At 41.2% G+C, this 21,996-nt stretch overlaps 1 protein-coding gene across 2 annotated transcripts; it reads right to left on the reverse strand.

Annotated features, from left to right (window-relative positions):
* Positions 1–242: 242 nt before the first annotated feature.
* Positions 243–21,299, reverse strand: map3k7 (mitogen-activated protein kinase kinase kinase 7). Of its 2 annotated transcripts, XM_061091156.1 has the most exons (18): positions 20,909–21,299; positions 20,468–20,587; positions 19,634–19,744; positions 18,974–19,039; positions 18,774–18,819; positions 16,859–16,997; positions 15,432–15,560; positions 14,476–14,600; positions 13,971–14,101; positions 12,840–12,921; positions 12,508–12,638; positions 12,232–12,379; positions 11,495–11,575; positions 6,682–6,749; positions 4,253–4,352; positions 3,338–3,399; positions 2,888–3,003; positions 243–1,892 (listed from the first exon to the last, which is right to left on the reverse strand). In XM_061091156.1, the coding sequence occupies exons 2-18, from the start codon at positions 20,558–20,560 to the stop codon at positions 1,712–1,714; spliced, it is 1,809 nt and encodes a 602-aa protein (XP_060947139.1). In that variant the 5' UTR covers positions 20,561–20,587; positions 20,909–21,299; the 3' UTR covers positions 243–1,711. The 2 variants fall into 2 exon arrangements, with proteins under 2 accessions (XP_060947139.1, XP_060947140.1); XM_061091157.1 differs by lacking the exon at positions 11,495–11,575.
* Between the last annotated feature and the right edge of the window lie 697 nt (positions 21,300–21,996).

Below are 21,996 nucleotides of genomic sequence, written 5' to 3' on the forward strand. Positions count from 1 at the left end.
CTTTTATAGGCCCACATTACTGTTTTGAGTATTTTGGACATTTCTTTGCATTTAAAAATAAAACGTCTTCCAAGAAAGCACCTGTGTACTTGCTCTTCCTATCCCTAACCCCATTTTCTTTCTCTGGGTGCCCCCCACTCACTCATGACTTCCTGCAAGACACTCAGTTTGGTTAATTAAATTCCAAGTTTCATATTGCAAGTATACTGTACATGCATAAGAGCCAAACATTTACACAAAAACACCTTTTCACCATTCAGTTTATTTCAGAATGCCTTGTTCTTTGCCATGTACTGTACCTCATTTCCCAAACATTCAGGAAACACTGTGTGTGTGTTTGTGTGGTAGTGAAAACAAAAACTGCTCCGAGGGAAATTGCTGAAGATTCCTTCTGTACAGACGCAGTTTCATGATTCAGACTCGTCAAACCTTGAACTCTAAAAACAGAATTGATCTAAATGAGAAATAAAATTTGAACATGACCAGAGGAAAAGAAGCGATTGTGCAAAAATACTTAAGAGATGAGAGAACAAAGAAATTGAAATTGATATCAAATGCTTCTTTTTTGAGCACTTTCCACTTTTTGGGATGTGAAGCTTTTACACCATCGTCTCACAGACGTACATTCCTCTCAGTCCCCTCCTTCCATTCAATGTCCATCATGATTTTTTCAAGCGTTCATCCCCAATAAATGTTACATAAAACAAGCACTTAAATGCAGGCAACTCCTAAGGCAACATGTGAACTAAAAACAAACTATACTGTATAGAGAATTATAGGCCCATCTACTTTGCCTTCAGGGGCATTCCCAGATAAAATATGTCCTAACGGAAAAACATGACACAAGAGCTATCATACAAAGTGAACTACTGATAGAAAAGACAAAAACATCGACACGCAAAAACAATACTGAAGTCAAAATAAAAAGGGAATCCATAGCCCGAGACTCTTTTTTTCCAGGTTCACACAAACGCTGAGAGAATCCTTTTACTGTGACGTCTGACATCAAGTGCCTCCCTGTGTGAACTGAACACATCAGCTGGAGGAAGTAAACCTGTGGACGGGCTCGTGCTCGTGATGAGAGAAGGGAGAGATAAATACGGTGATTTGAGGAGAGAGTGTGTTTTGCATAACAGGGATTCCATGTTCACACTGTAGAGCTGGTTTCGAACCCCCTCATTTCTCTGAAACATCTGCACACGGTTCACACTGTTTGCCGAGAAGACTTTTGTCTTGGTTTTCACATTGTGGAGGACGGTGTGGCTGTGAGCCAATGAGGAGTGGACACACACTGATTGGGCAAACCCAAGACGCCCTGAGAGCAAACGCAAAGAGACGCCCACGCCCGCGCTCGTCTGCCCGCCATCACACATCCAGGACAGCGTGCGGCTGACCCACCGGTCAGTCCCTGGGCGCAGAAGCAGGGGGGGGTGCAGTGACTGTTTGGCCTGCGGTGTCCCAGAATTCACTGCAACCGTGTGCAAATGTATATGTACAGTGGACGTCTTCCTGCCGGACAGGAGGACAGGTCTAAATGCAACATGCAGGACACAGTAGAGTGCAGGTCTCTTTACAAAGCTGGACTGGGTGTGAGTGAGTGTGGGTGAGCAGAGCATGAGGGCGGGGGGTGTTGTAGTGCAGGGGGGAAGGAGCATGGGGGGGCGGTCAACGGAGGGGAGGGAGGGACAGTAGTGGTTCAATATGTGTCTCATCAGGACGTGCCCTGTCTCTTCTGTTGCTGGACTCGTATCAGCTCCAGCTGTTTTTTGCATTTCTGGTAGTACGTGGACAGACTCTTGTTCTCCTCCAGCAGCTTCTTGTGCTCCTGCACCAGGCGAGAGGTGTTCTGCTGGTCCTTCTCATCTTGGTCCAGTTCAGCAATCAGCTCCTTCCTGCAAACACAGGAGTCGTCATCGTCATCGTCATCGTCATCATCATCATCATCATCATCATCATCATCATCATCATCATCATCATCATCATCATCATCATCATTATTATTACGTTTGAGACTGGTTTTCTTCACTATGCAGCCGTTGGGATTTTGGAAGCCATCCAATAAGGTTAAATTGAGGCAGCGTTTCCCAAAAGTGATCTAGACTTCTAATTTGTCCCACAGCAGTTGCGTAATAAAACAAATTATTTTAACACTTCTAATGATAAAATAAAATATTTCTCAGTTGGTCTGTTGCTCTATCGCAGCCTCGTATAACTGTGTGCAGGGTGTTTTGCCACATTCATGCTCCTGCGCTTGTGTATGATCCATAAAGTTGTCACTGTCCATGCAAACTGTCAGACCTCAGAGTTGCGATGCAGCTCTCTCTTGCATGTGAGAAATCCCAATGTGTGCGAGGGAGCAAGTCAATCATTTGCTTCCTATGGCGAAGCAAATGATTGACTTGTAGTTTGGTTTTCTTGAAGCAAATTATGCTAACTTGATTCTTGTTGTTACACAAACAACAATCAACAACAGCCTTAAGAGCAGTGAAGTGCTGGACAGAAACACTGAAGCAGTGAATGCAGATCCAGAGTAAAGACTGTATGTGTGAGCACAGCAGTGATCTTTGTAGAAAATGCTGATTCCATCATGTTCTATACATACCAGGTGAGCTGTTTAGTCAAACACTTGTTGTGTGTGCTGCTTCTGCTTCTACTAAATTTGGTGCTTGCCAACAGTTATCTTTTTCTACTCTCACTTCTCCGCATTTAGATAATGTTATGTTGTCGTGGCGTGGTGACATTTATTCTGCTCAACTTGTGACAACGCACACAGAGTAGAAGCTTTTCCCCTTCAGTGCCGATGCACTCATGTGAGCTGATTCGATTCCACATGAAAGCCAAACACACAAAAAGAACAGAAGATGAGAAGTGTCTGCTTTGTTCTTACTTTCTCTGGATCAGCAGGGCGATCTCGGTCTGCACCTTCAGATATTCCTGGGCCATCTTGCAGTGCTGCTCAAACACAGCCATGGACTCTTTGGAGTTGGGACAGGGAGCGAGGGGCTGCAGACACAGAAACACACGCAACAGCACGTTGCTGTTAATCGACTTTAAGTGGTCTTCTTGTGCATCACTGCAGCTGGAGCCTGAGCAGAGGGTAACACACCTCACTGATTAACCGTGTGTATTTATATTCACATAAGCGCCACCTTTTCAGGGACATTCCCTTTGTTATCCAGTTGCTACCAGAAATGTAAAGTGCCCTTAAATTCCTGTTTAAGAGTAAAGAGGTTGGCTGCAACACCAACAGGACATAACTAAAATTGCCATTATTCCAATGTACACAAAAAATAATTGTAGACTGTTGTGTTTGCTGGAGGCTGGACGGATGTTGTACCTGCAGCTGGTGATCCAGGGTGAGATACGCCATGGGAATGGAATTGTCTGAGCCGTTGCTGTCTGCGAAGAGAGAGGGAGACAGAGAGCGAGCGAAGACTGTTATTATCATTTGATGCGTCAAAACCATTTTCTCATGACTCCTACTTGCGTATTGGGCTGAATGTAGAGTCAAAATGCAGCACCATGTAAGAAAGCAGTCATATGGAGGACTGATAGAAAACTACTGCTGATTAAGGTTTTCCCTCAAGGGCTCTCTGAGGAAATTTGACAAAATCTGGAACCCCTTGTTGTTCATTATAGACTCATTAGATATTACACCTGAGGAGTCAGATATCTGAGTTCTGCTGACATACCACTAAAACTGACATTCCCAAAATGTTAGTTTTTCTTTAGTTTACTCTCTATGTGTTTTTTGTTTTGTTTCTAGTTTTTTTTTTTCTTTTAGTTTTGTTTCTTTTTCTCTTATGGAATTTGGAAAAATGTGAGCATTGTACAGTATCTCTTTTATGTCCTCATTTTGTATCGTCGATGCTCAATAAACATACTATAAAAAAATAATACTATATTGTACATAATGTATGAATGAGATTAAAATTCCTTCTTTAGCACAAAAAAAAAAAAGAAGAAAACTACTGCTGCTACTGCTGATTACATGCAGTAGCTGGGAAGTGGAAACACCGTCATGTTTATTAGTGTATAGTAATAATAATAATAAAGCCCTATGTCTATGCAGAAACTGGAATGATTAAAAAACAAGTGAGGAAAATGTTTATACGCGTATAGTTTGACCACGTTGTCAAGTTATTCACTTGTAAAAATTGTAGACACATTCAATGTTTTGATTCTACTTTTCATTTGTAGGTACAGATGAGATATTTTCACAATCTCTCTGGTGTATTGTTGTTGTGAGTACCTGTGGGATCCTCAGGGGAGAAGTAACCTCTGCTGCCCGTCTTATCCGGTGGCATCATCCTCATACTCGGACTGGAAGACCTGCTGCTGTTCCTGCTCCCCTGCAAGAAGATGCACACGCACACACACAGTCAGTCATGTGGGGAGCCAATCACAGCCTCTTAAGACTTGCAGCAGCAACATGTGATCAAGACCGTTAAAAAACAACAACAATCCAGCACACAAATCATCGTACACTTTTGAGATAGACTTTTATATTTCTGTGATAGTGATACAGTCATCGACTTCACAGGGCTGTAGTTGAGATTTAAATTAAGAAAATAATTGATTTTGTGTAGTAAAGAATAACTAATTATCCCCCTTAGGAATTAAAGAGCACTGTTTATAAGAAATATCTAAAGTTATTACAATTATACCCGCATTTAAGTCTCGAGTGTGTCTCTCTAGATCCCATCATAGGAAAGAGAATGATAATAAATTTAAATCAAAGAAAACCCATAATCAATAAGATAAACACATCGCTGGGAATTCGAGAGGTCAGATTGATCCCACAAACAACACAACACCATCTATCTTCCTTTTGCAATAGCACTTTTGTACAAAGTCCTTATGGTGAACTCTGAATGAACTTTTTGTTTCTACAGCCCTGTGGATTTTCTTATTAAACAAACGGAGACAAATGTTTGGGAAAGCAGGAGAAATGCTTCAAGCCGAGGATTTAAACTGTGAGAGTTTGTGTCAGAGTGTTTGTATGTGGAGGAGCAGTGTGTGGTTCCTCCACTAATATCTTCATTTTCCCTGCTCTGACATATCAATCACATATCTCCCCAAGGATGTCTCTCTCCAGAACCAGAATGCATCCAACACTTCTAAAAAAGACGACATCAATCAAACCTCCATGAGGCTTCACAAAAGGAGAGGAACTCAACAGTGAACACAGCAGCTGCCTTCAGGTCTCTGGTCGGTTTATAACCTTCATGAAACTGCACAGATCTCTCAAACACAAGATGATGTGGGTTTACATGTCTACTTCCAGAAGTAAAAGCCAGTTTATTTATGAGAAATGTTAAATTCAAACCAGTGTGTTGCTGCTATTGTTGATGAACACATTTGGGCAGGTGTTTGTCATTATACTAAGTCTCTGTGCACTGATCAGGTTATCTCTGGTTTGACCCACTTTCACAGCTATTTACAACAAATAAATAAAACTGTTAGGGACAAATCAGAAATTCTCCTGTAGTGGCATGATATCTTTGCAACAGACACGCCTGGTGCCCACAGTCATTTAGAGATGTTTGGAAATGCTGCTGGTCCGGGTTTGGTTTGAAAACTCTAGGGCAACGATCCTGTTTGGAAATGATGACGTAGACTCCCAGCCACTTGCTGACTGGATATGTTCGGTCACAAAATGGCCTTTGCTGATTTGTCAGGCTTCTATCACATGACCCTAGTCCTATGAAGCCTGAGTCACATTGTACTTCTATATGTAACTCCAGCTTTACAAGCCAAGGACAGAAAAAGCATTAGCAGTGTTGTGGTTGACGAATAAATCATGCGAAATTCACACCTGAAAGTGGCTTAAACTTTTGATACTGGGCGTGTCTGACTCTTGGTAATGTTGCGATCAACAACAACATATCATAGTTTCCTGATAAGGACACACAACACAGCCAGCTATGGCTCAAACATGCCGAGCTCGCTGTCAATGCAATACCAAAGGGCAGTACGCAGGAAATAAAAGGCACAACCACGTGAACACAAACCAGGTTCACCAGCTGCCTCTGCCTCTTCTCCCCAGGTTGTTCGTATGTTTTGTGTCAGACAATACCTGTATTTGAGGTAATTTGAAAGGATAGTGCCTGAAAACCTTTTCTTAACTTGTACCGCTTAGCAATAGAATCATACTGCTGTGCAGCAATGGATGGGTGGGCTGATTGAGCCTCTTGCTGGATATGCTGGAGAGTCAGGGGGGATGGGCAGTGACTTGAGCAACACTTTCCACCCTGCGGGCGAGTGTCATGGTTGAGGATATAAACACTAACTTAAGATTGGATACCACATGCTCCAGGGCAAATGCTACGGTTGCCTCATAAGGAAACTGTAGAAAGCCCATCAACAGGTGTCTGCCCCAAGTCACAAGTAATCCCCCATAAGTCAGAGTCACTGTCAGTCAATAATAAAACAGTGATGGCTACCACTTTATATAGATATTTAAAATATATATTAACCTGTCTGCACAGGCAGAGAAACAGATGGGACATTGTAATACATATAAACATACACTCTCTTAGTAAGTTTCCTAACCTACAAAGCAGCTGTAGCTAAAACATATTCAAATGAGACTAATGTCAATTCCCTGCCCCATAAGTCACTCTAACCATCAAGAGAGCAGTTCTTCTATTCATTTCCTTTTGCCCGACTGTGTCTTACCTGGTTGGACTCTGTGCTGATGCCTGGCAGATCCTGCACGGAGCGACGTCTCTGAGACTCACACGTGGCTGTGAACGGGATGGACGGGGCAGGGGAGAGAAGGAAATCAAGAACAGTTCGAAGTTAGTAACTGTGGGGGATCGATTCTGGTGTTAGCTGGTCGGTAGGAGAGGATCCAGACCCATGGGGAACAGCTGAACTGATTTAACCATTTACATTCTGGCCTGTCGACATGTGCTGCGGCATGGCTGGAACGCAACCGCAGTGCTCTAAGAACTCAGCTGCACTGCCGGTGCACGACAAATATACACATCAATCACTGAAGAGCAAATCTATCCACAGAAATAGCCGAGCCTTCTTATATGATTGGTTTGCACTGACTGGCTGGTTTGGGTTACAGGCCAGTGGTGAGGTGAGGACAAGGTCCCCAGGACCTGGCAGGTACAGCACTGACTTATCATCGCTTGCTTGTCTGCTGCCCGGCGGAACACCAGGATGAAACTAACGTCCCTGAGCTCTCACCTGTACAGGAACCGCCGTCAAAACATAAAATCTGCTTTACACTTGAATTTGTATTATAGTAATTTACCAGCCCCGAAGCCCATATTGTCCTCCAAATTTGTATTATTTATCTCATAACAAAAGTGAATGTCAATCAAGTGATCCGTTTGGTAAATAATAGTTTTTCAATCTCTTTTCCAAGCAGGATCACAGTTAATCAATTTTGGACACACTGTTTCCCAATAAAAAATTATAAAGTGTGTTTTCTGGAGTCAAATTTCATCCCTGGATGTGATGATGTTTTTATGAGTTTGAAATATATGTATATTTGAATTAACCAAATGCTTCAATTGGTTCTGTAGTTTTTCTGTTTAACTGAGAACTAAACACACAAAAAAAGAATATATAAGCATTCCTCTAGTTTGTTTTGCAGGAATTAGCTTTTTCCCTGAAAGGGTGTGTATTTTCCAAACTCTGCATGACCTGGAACTGATCATTGCACACTTACTCACACAACAGGCACAGACTGCTGGGTTTACCTGTCTAAGCTGTATAGAAGCTCTATCTACGGCACAATGAAGACAACAAAACACAAAGACACACACTGAAACTAGGTCAAGGTCACCTTTGACGTCTGAAATGTGATTACTTAATCTTTAGTCCAAGTGACAGCTGGTCAAAAGCTAAAGAAATTCACTTAAGCAGTCTTGAGATATCACATTTAAGAGGCCAAAAGCATGTTTTTGGAGACCAAAGTGACCTTAAAGGGAAAGTTTTTCACTCATTATCTACTCGCCACTAGATCTGGTCGATATGGGAAAAAAATATTATCGCAATATTTCTTTTCATATCAGTCAAAAGCGATAGATATCGCGATAAAAATCAAATAACCAGAACAAATTTGTTTTACACATTTGTGTTTATGTACAGTGTTCTTATGTACAAAAGTTTTTTCTTATGCACAAAACTCATTTGACTTGCTTGTACAATCCTTCTGTGCAACTGAACTTTACTTATTACATTTAAAACTAACCACTACAGTGAAAAGGTGCATATAATGAATTTTTATATTGCCCTTTTCTACTTCTTTATTCGGTTGTCTACCAGATTCTGAAGTGCCTGCTGCTGTGACAACGGATTTTCCCCGGTGTGTGGATTGATAAAGTTTTATCTTATCTTAACATAAATCAGCGTCACAGCACTTCACACACAAACTGATCATCACATGGGATATTCACCATCTAGTCCTATATTCTAAAGTAGTTATTAATTGATGATCGGATCATGTTAACTCTGATGTCCTCACTGTGTACGTCACAATATGTCTTGTGTTGTGTAGCAGGTTTAAACATGTTTCTCATAAACTCTGGAGCGAATAAAACAAAACAAAGTATAAACGTCAGTCCTGTACGAGTCCTAATGACTTGTGATCAGTGATGGTGTTTATTATTATAGTTTAAACTGAGAGCATGTCAGAGGGGGAGTGAGGAGCATACAGACTCCAACACATGATGACCAGACCTTAAATGTCGGTCTGTCCTGAAGCAGCGCTGCTTATAATTATTCAGTAGTGTGAACCTGCTATATTTATGCTCAGTCAATACATGCAGTGTTGTCCACATCTGTGCAGTCACCCAAACATGAACACGTGTGCTGCTCCTCCTCAACCTATGCTCTGTGCTTTGTGCTGTTTGAGAGGTCACAGTGACCTAAGACAATAAAATTCTCATCAGGTCAAAAGTGAATTGTGCCAGATGTATGAAATTTCTCGACATAAAACATTCACAAGAACATGAGGTCACTGTGACCTTGGCTTTTGACCTCCAGGGAACAAAATCTTATCAATTTATCTGGAGTCCAAGTGAACGTTTATACCAAATGTGAAGACACACGACTCCAGGGGAATGTTTTACCTAATTTGAAGAAATTCCCTAACGGCATTCTTGAAATATTGCATTCACAAGAATGGGATGGACGGACGGACAATCTGAAAACATAATGCCTCCGGCCACTGTCGCCAGTGCGGAAGCAAAAAAAACGTATTGGATCTGGTCCGGATCTGCTGCTGTTGCAAGATTGCCAATACAACGCTCAACCTGCGTTGTGTGCCATGAAACCAATACATAAAAATATGCCATTTAATAAACCCTGAATTAGTCATAGTACTTTAAGCAATAACTTGTAGTTCTATCATATGCAAAACACTCTTCTGTTAGCATGCGGGTAGGGCTCGGGCAGCTCTTCGATTTGCGGTACGTGCGTCGACACGTCGTTAGGTAGGTAGCTGAGCATACATACATCCGAAGAGCAAGCTGAAGCTATAAAAAACGCCCACAATCATCTAAAGCATAGGTCACCAAAAGGTGGACCACGGTCTGGACCGGACCCAGACCTATTATTAGATTTTGAAGGAGTGTTTCTGTTTTATCCTGACCTACTTTTCTCATATTTACGGTTGTCTTATTTTCACATTTTTGTCTTTACGGTAGTAAATCCTGGCAGCACAGAGTAGAATTTACTTCTCTCATTAAACAAGAGAAACTGGGTACAAAGAGAAAAGTGTTAAAGCTGTTTAGTTGTTAATATTTGTTGAGATTGTTCAGATGTGAAATGTCGTTAAGAAAAAGAAGAAACCAGAAAACATCTTTTTTTTCCCCTTCTAAAATTAAACACTTATTTTACTTGAAACGAGAAAATAACATTTATTTGGATATTAGAGTACACTAGTAAAATAATAATAAACATTGATGAACTACTATTGAATTGTACTTTCTTTATTTTATTTAACAGTCAGTTTTTGACTTCATAGAGACATTGATACAACTACCAGGCTACTTTAAAATGTATGACACTGACTAATAACGCATGTTAGACATTATGATGTTTCAGACCTTTGTTTGAGGAGATTTCATTGCGGATCAATTCATTATTACATAAATCGAGGAATGAAAGATAATTGTTGGATCAATAGAAAAATGTATCGTGAGATTAATAGAAAAAATAATGGTTGGATTAATTGTTTAAAAAAATAATAGATAGGTTCAGCCCTCCATGCAAGTAACTAGAGATGCAATAAGTTAGTATAATGTTGGATTTCAGCTAGAAAGTACAGAGAATGTGTCCGAGCTCTAATTTACTGATTTAACAGCAAATTTAACTTGACTGTAGAAACTTTAGCGCTTATCTGAGTAGGAAATTTTTATTGTATTACGTTCTTCTAGAGTAAACACAAATAAAAAAACAAAATCAATCCAAAGAAATTGTAATATATCTTGTCTCGTGGTTCTGTGCTGCTAGAGAGAACTTCAGCCAAAAAGCTGCCATTTACTTTAAAAATAAAAACATTTTACCAGGACCCTATGCCACAGGTACATACCCAACAGTGGACTTTGTATACCATTACCAATACTCCTACTCAACGTCTGCCAGGGTTATGAGTGCTGGGTAAGAAAGGCCTGCTGTCCAGATGTGTACATGCAATTATTAAGGTGCTCTTCCTTTGATAAGATGCAACAGTTGACTCCTTTTGTCACTGGATTAAGTTACTCTCTTATTCAACGCATCTCACACGGCTCCAAAAAAGAAACCTTTTCTGTCATCCAGAGCTTTACCCAGTCCTTTCATCCGTATCTCTGCTTGTAATAATAGCTCTGACCTTCAATCTGAGAGAGATTAATCAAAATGACTTCTTCAAAGTTAATGGATGTAAAGAGAGCAAGAGGAGGGTGGGGGTGGGGGTGGGGGAATGCCATGCTTCCTCACTGTCCTCTGTGCGTAAAAGGCAAGGACAAGCTCAAATACAGAGAAGTAGTGTGTTGTGGTTTACTCCTGCTGTCCCTGATCCACTGCAGCCAAGCCAGAGAGACGACAGCGCCATGAGTTAGGGAGTTGTCTCATCTGTGACACCTGATGTGAGGAAATGTGGATTTCCTCAAGTCAGCTTTTGGCTCTTAATGAAATTCTAAACGGAAGGTTCATTAGCCTCAGAGGAGGATAAATTAGCTTCCACAAATTTTTTGATAATAAAGGTGATAAGAGATGAGAAAGCTCCAGTTTCAACTCATGTTCTGTTTCTGCCCAGTAAAGGAATCACAGACGGGAAAGACATAAGGAAACTCTGATGTGTGTTACTCCAGAACCTGCTCGATTCTATCCGAAATTTCTCATTATTGTGTCTATAGTGACACATTTAATAGGAATGAAAATCCTGTGAGGGGCATAACATGGAGTGACACACAGGAGCACAGCAACCTACAGGCTGAGCCAAGCCAGCTCCACCCAGTCATCAGGAAGCCCAGTGGTCCAGTGGTACCTGTTATGACGATCTTGGGGACATCCAGAATGGTGCCGTATGATGCTGTTTTACGGTGGCCTCGTTTATACTGTGGGCGTGCTGCGGAAAAACATACACACATACAGCTGCGTACACAAAAAGCATGCAGACTGAGACAAACTGGGGGGACGGAGCCCACAGCTGGACTGGACTGGAAATGTAGGCCACACACATGCAGAGCATACAGTGTATGTGCAAGGGCAGCATGCACCTTGTACATTCCAGGCACTGTGCAGCCACTGCACTATAGCAACAGACAACAGCATGCATGAATTACACAAGCCCATGAAATGACATGTTTCTTTTAAATAAATGAATTTAATCAACAAAACAAAAACTAGACATAAAATGTGCGCTCTGCAGTTATCAAGTTTAATTCAGAACTATACAAGGGTGAAATTTCATCATGACACCACTGGCGAATCTGTTTCTTTCTCGCAGAGCATTTGAAGGGGGGGTGACAGCTGGGTCTGGCTCAGATGTTTTTAGAGACCAATCTTTACCTCAGATCAATGTAAGCACATGACAAACTGACTCAGGTGTTGGGGTAGCAGCTTCTTGCGGACTCAGAAAGGCCTCATTCCAGCAAGGCTCATGTATAAACGTATTATCAAATCTAAAATTGTAAGAAACTAACATCATGCCAATGTCCCTTTTAAGCTCCCTTCCTACTTTTCATGACGTTAAACTTTGTGCTTTGTAATGTGTGACATTACCTGCAGGTGCAAATGGCATCTTGTGCTCCAGCTCTGAAAGGTCAGCACTCATTCTTTTGCTGTCAGATGATGCCAGGCACTGTGTCCGTGAAGGCAGACTCTCAACACTGCCTCCTCTGGACAGAGGCAGACTCCTCAACGGGTCTCCCTAAAAACAGCAGAAGAACACTCACTCCAGTAGATGCTTTTCATATATATGTTTTATTTTCTTTGTTTATATTGGCTATAAACGACAACCTTAAGTGGTTTTGATAGGACTGTGAAGGACGGCTGTACCTTTGGCTTGAAGTAAGGTGCAAACTGAGGAGTAATCTTGATTGTGTCGTTGCTCCCTTGAGAATCGCTGCGCTCCATGTTTGCACCACTTCTGGTGCTTGTGCTGGTGCCAGTGTAGTCCACATATGAACCTGTTATTACCAAGAAACAGGACATAATCAACTTTTGCTCATTTAAAAACCAAATTCTTATTAGTAATGTTTACAGCCTGCAACTGTAATGCTCCAGCATTGTTTTCAGTATGTGAGGTATCTAAAATAAGAAAAGCGCAGACGCTTTTCCACAGTTCTATCAATGCTGATAACCCATGTTACAAGTACAAACTTTTGTACCTGTACTAGTTGCAGAGTTGCTCTGTCCATCATCTGAATACTGGTATGGATATTGCAGGGGTACATCGGATCCAGGGAAGTACTGAAAAATCAGATAAAAAGGCAGATAAAATATCAAAACCATTATCAGATATTGCCCAGGGTGGCTCTCAATACCTGCATCTGTGCAGTTAGTGTAACATCTGACTGAACACTGAACACAGCAAAGCTCCAAAACTAAACCAGGACAAAGTAAATATTCTAGTCCACAAGATGATCAGATTACAGATTTGCACCTATCTCAAGGATGGGCAAATACCTCTTATCTGGTTTAGTGTACTAGTATAAACCAGTACTAGTACTACTGCTAACACTACTAGTAGGCTGAGATAACTATCCAAACAATTAACAAAACAACCACCACACAACATTAAAGGGAACAAATTATATCATATTCTTGCCAATGAGTGTAAGTTGTATAAACCTACATGTATTTTTATATACATTTCTATTTAATGCATTGAGCATTAAATATGACATTCTGTAATGAAGTTATGTGAAATAGATAAGTCTAAATCATTTCTTTGTTGAGGGAAACTGAAAACTTGAAATAAAATGAATTATTTGGAGGTAGAAATTAGTATGGGCCCTTAACTACATTGAACTGTAGTCACTGTGCAAGAATATTATTTTTGGTCAAGAGCATTTCATCATAACAAGACTGAAATGATATAAGAAAGCACTGTAGTCTATTGTATTGTCCCACATGTATGATATTACTCTGATTAACTGATTAATTCTATCATTTTGTGAAATCTGTCCTGAACTAATATTTAGTCCACAGAATTAGATTCTCTCTCCTCTCTACGCACAGAGCCAGGTTGTATTTACACAAGAGTGTAAGTCACTGTTCAACATTCCTCTCATGCTACTCAAGTCGCTGTATGATGAGTGAAGGCATTCATCTAAGACCATTCCTTAAAACTGGTTAATGCTCCCCATGTTATTAAAGACTGCATGTACATTTAAAGTTTTACCTTTTCTCATTCTGCTCTCTGTGATTCAACTGCTTAAGTCAGGTTTAATGATTCATTCACCTCAGATTAATGGCAGCCTTATACAGATGGTAAGCAGTATGTGGGGACAGATTACCTTCATTAGATGAGTCATGATCTTCACAATCTCCTCCATAGAAGGCCGCTGAGAGGGGTCTTTAGACCAACAGCGAGTCATCAGACTCTCAATGTGCTTGGGCAAGTTTGTGATTAAAGGAGGTCTTGTACCTGAATGTAGAGAAATATTATTTTATTAAATGCTCAAACATAGCCAAAGGAACAAATAACATTACACAAGTCAAGCAAAGAAATATTCTAAATGTATTCTAAGTTTCTAGTGAGCTGCTGCTCGGGCCAGTAATGACTCAGGCAGGAAGATTCAGTGGTGAAAATTATCAGACTTATCCCCAGGTATTATTAGTGTCGCATTAGTATTCTCCTTCATCCATCTCTTTACAAAATAAACTGCAGGGAGTGCGGCTCTTTACTTTCACAGGCACCCAGCAGGCCTGGCTGTGCGGGCACATCTGTGAACTCCCAGTGGCTGACAGCTGGACGTGGCCTTTACTTCCTAACCCCACCATGAACGGTCGGTGACTCACCATTGTGCACAGCCCACATGATGCGAAAAGCCGGTCCTCCAATTTCGTCAAAGGGCTTCCTGCGAGTGATCACCTCCCAGAGAATGATCCCCCAGCTGAACACATCACACTTCTCGCTGTAATTGCTGCCTGCAAGAACAGAGGAACCCACAGCAACACTTAGGAACCTTGCAAACAAAGAAAAAAACACATTCTCCATTTGACATCACTGGCAACAGTTATTCTCCGTGGCACAGTAGGGATGAGAAGGAGGATGTGTTTGGGAAAGCACGGCACCTTTTGTGCCATTTCTGTTTTCAAAAGGGAAGGAGGAAATAAGGATTTTTTTTACAATTTTTTTCCCAAGGAACAGCTCCTGTGTTGCTTAATTACACGGCCTATTTTTGCAACATCGCACACCTACTTTAAAGGTGCCGCACTGAGGCTTTCTGATAACATTTCACACTGATGTTAATTACTTGTTTAAGAGTTCACCCAGAGGGCAGCAGTGCATCGTTAAGCTGCACGGGAACCTTGTAACTTGCCTCCAAATATAAGATAATGACTTGGCTTCAATTCATCTTTTCTGCTGACCCCGTCGCCAAGAACATGTCTCATCAAACAGAAATACATTTGGGCTTCTGGCCGAATGAGAACACCGATTTTATGCAGCTGTCTCCCGAGGGGAAATAAAGTCACCAGCATCAGTCAATTTATCTTCTCACTATGCCTAGGAGAATATACCACCATTAATAAGGCAGGAGAGTATGATGATGAATCAAATGAAATGCGTCAATTGTGGGACATTAAGTAAAAGAAAGAACACGTACAAATAAGTGAGTATGTTCAATGGTTTGTGGTGATTCTGAGACTTAATCGTAAGGTGACAGTGGATACATATGAATATGTTTTAGTCAGAAAAGGAAAACAGTGGACAGGGAAGTTATCTTAATAAATGCTTGGAATGCCGCTCATACTTGCCTTCAAATACCTCTGGGGCCATCCAGGCTGCACTTCCTTTGTTGTTGGTCATGTGCGTCTGAATGTCGCAAGCTGTTCCAAAGTCACATATCTTCAGCACGGTGCCACCTAACACTAGAAGCAGACTGAAACAAAGACGTCAAGAAATAAACACAAAGAAGCTTTGAGCATGAGAAGAAAAAAAGAGTATTAAGTAGAGTGAAAACACTGTGCTGTTATCAGCTACAGGTAGAACACAGTAGATTTTTCAACATAACTGCAACCCCACAAAAAGTCAACAATATCCGATACATGGCAAATGAAGCAAAAATATTTGCAAAAAGGTCAGAATTCTTTTGCAGTTGTCTTTCTTATTCGTTTAATTGACTTGTGAACCCAAAGACCAAATTGACCTAGAGGCTTGTCACCAATGTGCTAACATGCTGAGGTAAAGCATTTTAATTTTAAGTGATATTCCAGAACTATAAGCTGAAGGTTTTTATTTTATTTTATACAATCACACATTAAATGCTGTAGCTTAAACTAAAATGATTTATTAGCGTTAATAGCGTAACCTCATAACGGAAATAGGAAGGGCAAGTATACTCCAGGAAAAATAACTGAACACAGTTTGTCCCTAAATAAATTCATGTATAATGACCAAAAGTTGGCTACTTGTCACTATGTGTAACTTTGTCATTCTTGGAAACTGCAAACACTTTACAACAGCTGGTCTTTTCCTGATAATCCTGCCAGGAGTGTTCTCTCCATCAGACAACAACCTCTGGATATCCTCAGTAGTGCTGTGTTACTTAAGCCCTGAGGGGGGCTGAGTGTGTGAGAGTCTGTTGTTTTAAGTACTTTTCTGAATGGCCAAACACACACCAGAGTCATGGCAAAGAAATATGTGTGCAGTCCTTGTTGGCTAAACTGAGTCAGATTAATTTTGACTTGATGAAGTGCATCAAAGTTTTTTTCATCAAATGTTAATTATATTCTGAACGTGGGGCGGTTCAACGATGGCTGAGGGGCAATTCAATCCCAGTCTTCCCCATCAACAGGCTGAAGTGACCTTGGGCAAGATACGAACCCCCAATAGCCCCTCGTAGAAAAAGTGCTGCCCATAGATGCACTTTAGGAATGTGTGTGAATAAACTCTACTGTAAAGTGTTTTGAGTTGTCATCAAGACTAGACAAGGACTACATAAATACAGACCCTTTACCATATCTTACCTGACATTTCAATATAAAATATATAGAAATGAAAAGTCAGAGTAGTTGTTGCAGCAGTAGTTTTTTTGTATATATATTTTTTAAAACGTGCTACATAAATAAACTCTGAATCTAGTTGAAAGTAAAAGGAAAACTTTTGTCAATGAAATAAGGCCCTTTGTTGGCACAGTGAACCTGGAGAGAGGAGTGTGTAAGGTGAGGAGGAGCATACTTGGGTGGCTTGAGGTCCCTGTGAATGAGAGCCTTTGGTTTCATGCCATGGAGATAGGCCACGCCTTGGGAACACTGAAAACACCAGCTCATGGCATGGGAAGCAGTGTAATAGGGGAGGGGTTCAGCACCATGCAGCACTGTGGACAAGAGAGCACAGTCACAACAACCACCACAGATAATACATGTCCAGAGGAACCAAGCAGCCACATACAAACATAACAAACAGGGCCAGCTAATGTCGTGGTATAGTTTCTTTTACGAGTTTATTCAAGAGGGGAAGACCTGAGAATACATTGTTCAAAGACTTCCAGGACGAATTCTCATGAGTCTGTAACTAAGGAGGACAGGTAACTGTTGCTGACAAACCTCTAAAGCTGCTTTCAGACATGAACTGAACTCCAGAGATTCTCTGAACTTTCTCTGGAGGAGGTGCATGTGTGAATGTAAATGTCCAAGTGAGCGATTCTGGATTATCTGCAGACTTTCTACGCCTGGCCCCCTTATTACAAAGTCAGTAGAAAGTCATCGGAAACTGATTTGAGAACACAGTAGCATTTCGCCCGCTGGATTCACTACGAGCGAGTGGGGGGGTTGTTGACATATCTAACAAGCATCAGACATAAAAAAAAATAAAAAAATCTATGCGTCATACACATAGAAGACACGAAAATGTCAAGAAGGTTTGTGGTGATAAGAGCCAACTACTGAGTCGACATGCTGCTAACAAAATCATGTGATCTCTGCAGCGGAGTTAATAGGTACTTCCTGCCTCTCGCCTGCCTGTGCCACCCCTCGTCTGAGGATTTGTTGCTGTTGTGAAACGCGTCTGTGCAGAGAACCTCACGCCGCATTGAGCAGGTGTGAAAGACAAAGTGAGGATAAAATACGGACCAACTTATCCGGGTTTATCCGCTGGTCATGTTTGAAAATGGCAAGATTTTGTGGTTCACACTACTTTTCTGTTAAGGTGAGAGTTGTTTGAAACTGACAGATTGGGGTTCTTGAACCTATCAATCATCTTTTTGGTGCTGCTGCCACATTCTCAGTAGTTGACTTTGGAAATACATTTTTTTAGTATTTACAGTGGTGAGCAGTCTGCTGTGAGAGGGGAGAAACTCAATGTACTCGCCGCAGTACATCGAGTATATTCTATATATCGCACTACCCTATGACCATCAGGTATATGATTTTAGCTGACACACTGGCAGGTATTTACACTGTCTTAGGGATGTCCCATAAAGTTGAGAAGAACCTGAGCTGACTTGCAGCACTTTTTTAAGCTGACTGACACAGACCAGTGCAGAAGGAACAGTAAGACAGGGTGTTAACTATTACAAACCAAGTCCAGATTTAAAAATGACCACAAAAACCCTACAGATGTAGAGACAGGTTATGTTAATGTAGGTCAGAACAACTTGTTTCTGCTGTCTGCTGTGATACTCTCAGTTCCAGTGTCTGGCGGACAGAGCTGGCAGCCGCCCAGAGGCGGACAGGCACCGTGGTGTGGCAGGATGCCAACTTTTACTTTTGACTGTGTGTTTACATCTAAGATGAATATGAACCACGAAAGGCGAGCACCTTACAAATTAGTAAATGTAAACGTGCCAACATGGGGACAGCCCTAGAAATGATAGCATTACTAGATATTGCTGTTTACTTCATTTCCAAATTTACCAGATTCTTTTAAATGTATAACGCAAGAAGAAACCCGACATTTACAGCATGTCACTGTGCATGTATTTGATAAAGGAACTGGACGAGGGACTAAACATGCACACAGTGGGAGGATAACTGAACAGGGCTGCTTCTCATGTCTGTGCAAGGCTGTGTTCATTTCACCACTAGCACCGTGGAACAAGTGCGGTCACTGGTTATACAACAGTATCTTTCTTGAGCAAAACATGAAGACTCACCATTATACAAAGACCCGCCTTCAGCATATTCCATCACTAGGCATACCTGAGAGTGAAAGAAAATCATAGAGCAGAATTAACCAAACAGGAAAAAAACAATCGGACAGTAACACAGTGAGATACACTATTGGTGAGTTGGAGCATCATTGTGGCTGTAAAGCTAAAACAGCGTTACGTATAATAATGATCAAGTAACTTACTGGATTATTGCAGGAACCATACAACTTCACGATGTTGGGGTGATTCACACGTGAAAGCTGCCGGAGCTGAAGAAAAAAGGGGGGAAATGTTACACAAAATTCCTTCTGAATGCATCATGTCAAACACCTTGGGACTGTCATTATTTTGCACAAGGGGCGGGATTTGCTCATCACTGAAAAAAAATTAAAACAAAAGGTCTGACTGAAGTACTGGTGGAAAGGAAAACAGACTCCCTCCTCTCCTCCCCTTGTAATCTTATTTTGCCAAGCCTCTTTTACTTTAACATGAGCCAGAAGTACTGGCATTGGCCAGCTTTTACATGTATGTTCAAACCCTTGCAGTTGGAGGTGCATTTTTTGCATGTCCACGTTTGAATCTACAGGAACTTGCAGACTGATAAAAAAAAAAAGTCTGAGAGAGTGCTGAATGACTGCTGACGCTAGCTCCTCCCTGCTAATGATGATACTGAGGTACAGAAAGGGCACCAGCCACAGCATAGCTGTAGCATGTGTTCTAAGTCCTACCTATAGACCACCAGACTTACCCCCTTTCCTAGATCCCACACAACAAGTGGCACCAGAAGACCTGCAGGTGTGTCTGAATATAATCATAAGTCACCTAAACGTGTGGTAGGAGTGAGAAAGGAAGAGTAACAGTACCTCAACAATGAAGGCTTTCCTCTCCGATTCGCTCTCGATGGTCTTGATTGCCACATCTTTGCCTTTCCATTTGGCTTTGCATACAACCCCGAAGGCTCCTCTCCCCACAACCTGAAAATGCACAGTCAACAAGACAGTTACTTGTAGATATTCTGCTGCGGAAGTTTTAACAGTCGGTTGTTGCGAGCGCCCTCTTTTGTGCTGTGGTGTGCTGGGGAGACCACTTGAAGAAGAGAGAGGCTGTGGGACTGAGACTGGTGAGGACAGCCAGCTCTGTGGTGGGCAGGGAGCTGGAATCCCTCATATCAGTGGCAGAAGGATGGACCCTAAACAAACTGCTGGACATCATGGACAATACAGACCAACCCCTGCACAGCACACTGGCCGGGCAGAGGAGTACGTTCAGTGGCAGACTATGACTGGAATACTTTTACTCTTGCACTGTTTTCACTTCAAAAATAAAATACACTTACATCTGCTATACCGTAACTTCACAGGCTATGCAAGTCAACGGCACAGCTTGGCATCCAGCTTCATTTTATTGTATTAATCTGTATTTATATTTGTTTTCAATACCTCCGCGTCAGCTATTTGAGTCTTCAAACCACCTCATACTTTTGTATTGTCAATATCGCCATTAGCACATACTGACAGTGACAGCTTTGAAGTAGCTCTGGTGACTTTCATCTAACTGCAGTGAACTCATTGTTGACTAAATTTGAACTTTTTAATTAATCTATAATCACGATTCTTCACCTCTTGCTTATAAGTGTAGAGAAGTACTCTTGCGACATCTCTGAACATGAACAGACCACAGAAGTAAACACAACATACCTCCTCAACTTCAATGTCCTCATAGTTGATTTCTTCAAATGGGTACCCAGGTGGTGTTTCAAGCATGTCGGCGGAGGGCAGCGTTTGAGACATTACCAGCTAACGTCAGCTAGTAGCTCACTGAACACAAACAAACCACAGACAAATAAACACAGGTTACAGGTCAGCGTCTGATCGCAGTTCAAGGATGTGCGGACTTGCTTCAAGACCTGTATCTTCACTGTAAGACAGTCTAACTAACTCGTTACGTATAGTCATGGTTTAACAACACAATAGCTGCATAGGAAATTAGCTGCTCGGTTGGTTACACATAATGTCGCGACCTGTCAAACGAGATAGTGATGCAGCAAACCAACTGGCTAACTGCGTAGCCTAACTAGCAGAGCTAAGTGTAGCTACCTCACACAGACTCACGGAAAAGTTACGTAACAACACATTTACCTTTTGACATACGTAAAGGCAAGTTACGGATCCATAGCACCACTGTGCACCGGTGCTGGGCACAGTTTAATGTTATATTATTACAGTTGCAGGTAAAAACAAGACACCTAAGGCCTAGGCGGTGTTAGCTAGCTGGCCTGCTTGCTAACGCTAGCTACCGGGACTTGTTAGCTTCAACTCTCCAACCCTTCGCAGTTGACTTGTCACCGGTGCCGGCTCTCTGGACATGGGGGTGTTTTCTTCTATTCATGCACGGAAACCCGAGGAATCGTGCCCATGTCTAAAATCGTTCGTTCTCTATCCACTTGATAGCAGAAACATAACTTTTTTCATAACTGGGCTTGCAGGCTAAGCTAGGAGAGTATTTTTATTCTCCGCAGGAGCATCAGGAAGTGAGTGCGCACTGCAATGCTGTCCCCAGCACACGGAACTAAAGTTCTCATTCCATCCTAAAGAAAAGAAAGACTCACTTTAGAGTTACATTTACTTTATTTACATTGTTTAAATTACTACGTTGTAGTGAAGAAAACGCTACTTTAACTTTCACTCATCGATTAGCTTTCCACAGACTCCATAGTCCTATGAGGGGACCCAGCATATTTGCTGATTTTATTTTTGAATGTATATTAAATCAGTCATTTGATAGACAAGCACTTTTCTTTTCTTATTCTATTGTTATTTTACTTTACAGCATTTTGGTCAGTTGTGGTTATTTTTACACTTGTTTTATGAATTGACTTTAACTTTTCTTTTCTTTTAATATTCAGAATTTGTGTGAACTTTTTATTTCACACTAAACTATATGGTCACTCAGACAGACTCACTATAACAATGATGTTATATTTTTTGTCAAATATTGTACTGATTGTTGTTGTAACAGTGGAGGAATAACAAGAAAAAATCACTCTGCTCAAGTATTCTGCTTTGTATTGGATGTCCATTTTATTATGCTTAACACTTTTTACCCCCCCTGTTTTACCAACAACTCTAATTACTTGTTTGATTCAGATTTTATACAAAAAAATTATCATCTTATCAAATATGAGGCTTTAGAAATTTGTTTTAGATTAAACTTTTCAGCAGTGTAA

This window comes from Limanda limanda, chromosome 18, assembly GCF_963576545.1.
Source record: "Limanda limanda chromosome 18, fLimLim1.1, whole genome shotgun sequence".
In the NCBI taxonomy this organism is placed as follows: Eukaryota; Metazoa; Chordata; class Actinopteri; order Pleuronectiformes; family Pleuronectidae; genus Limanda; species Limanda limanda.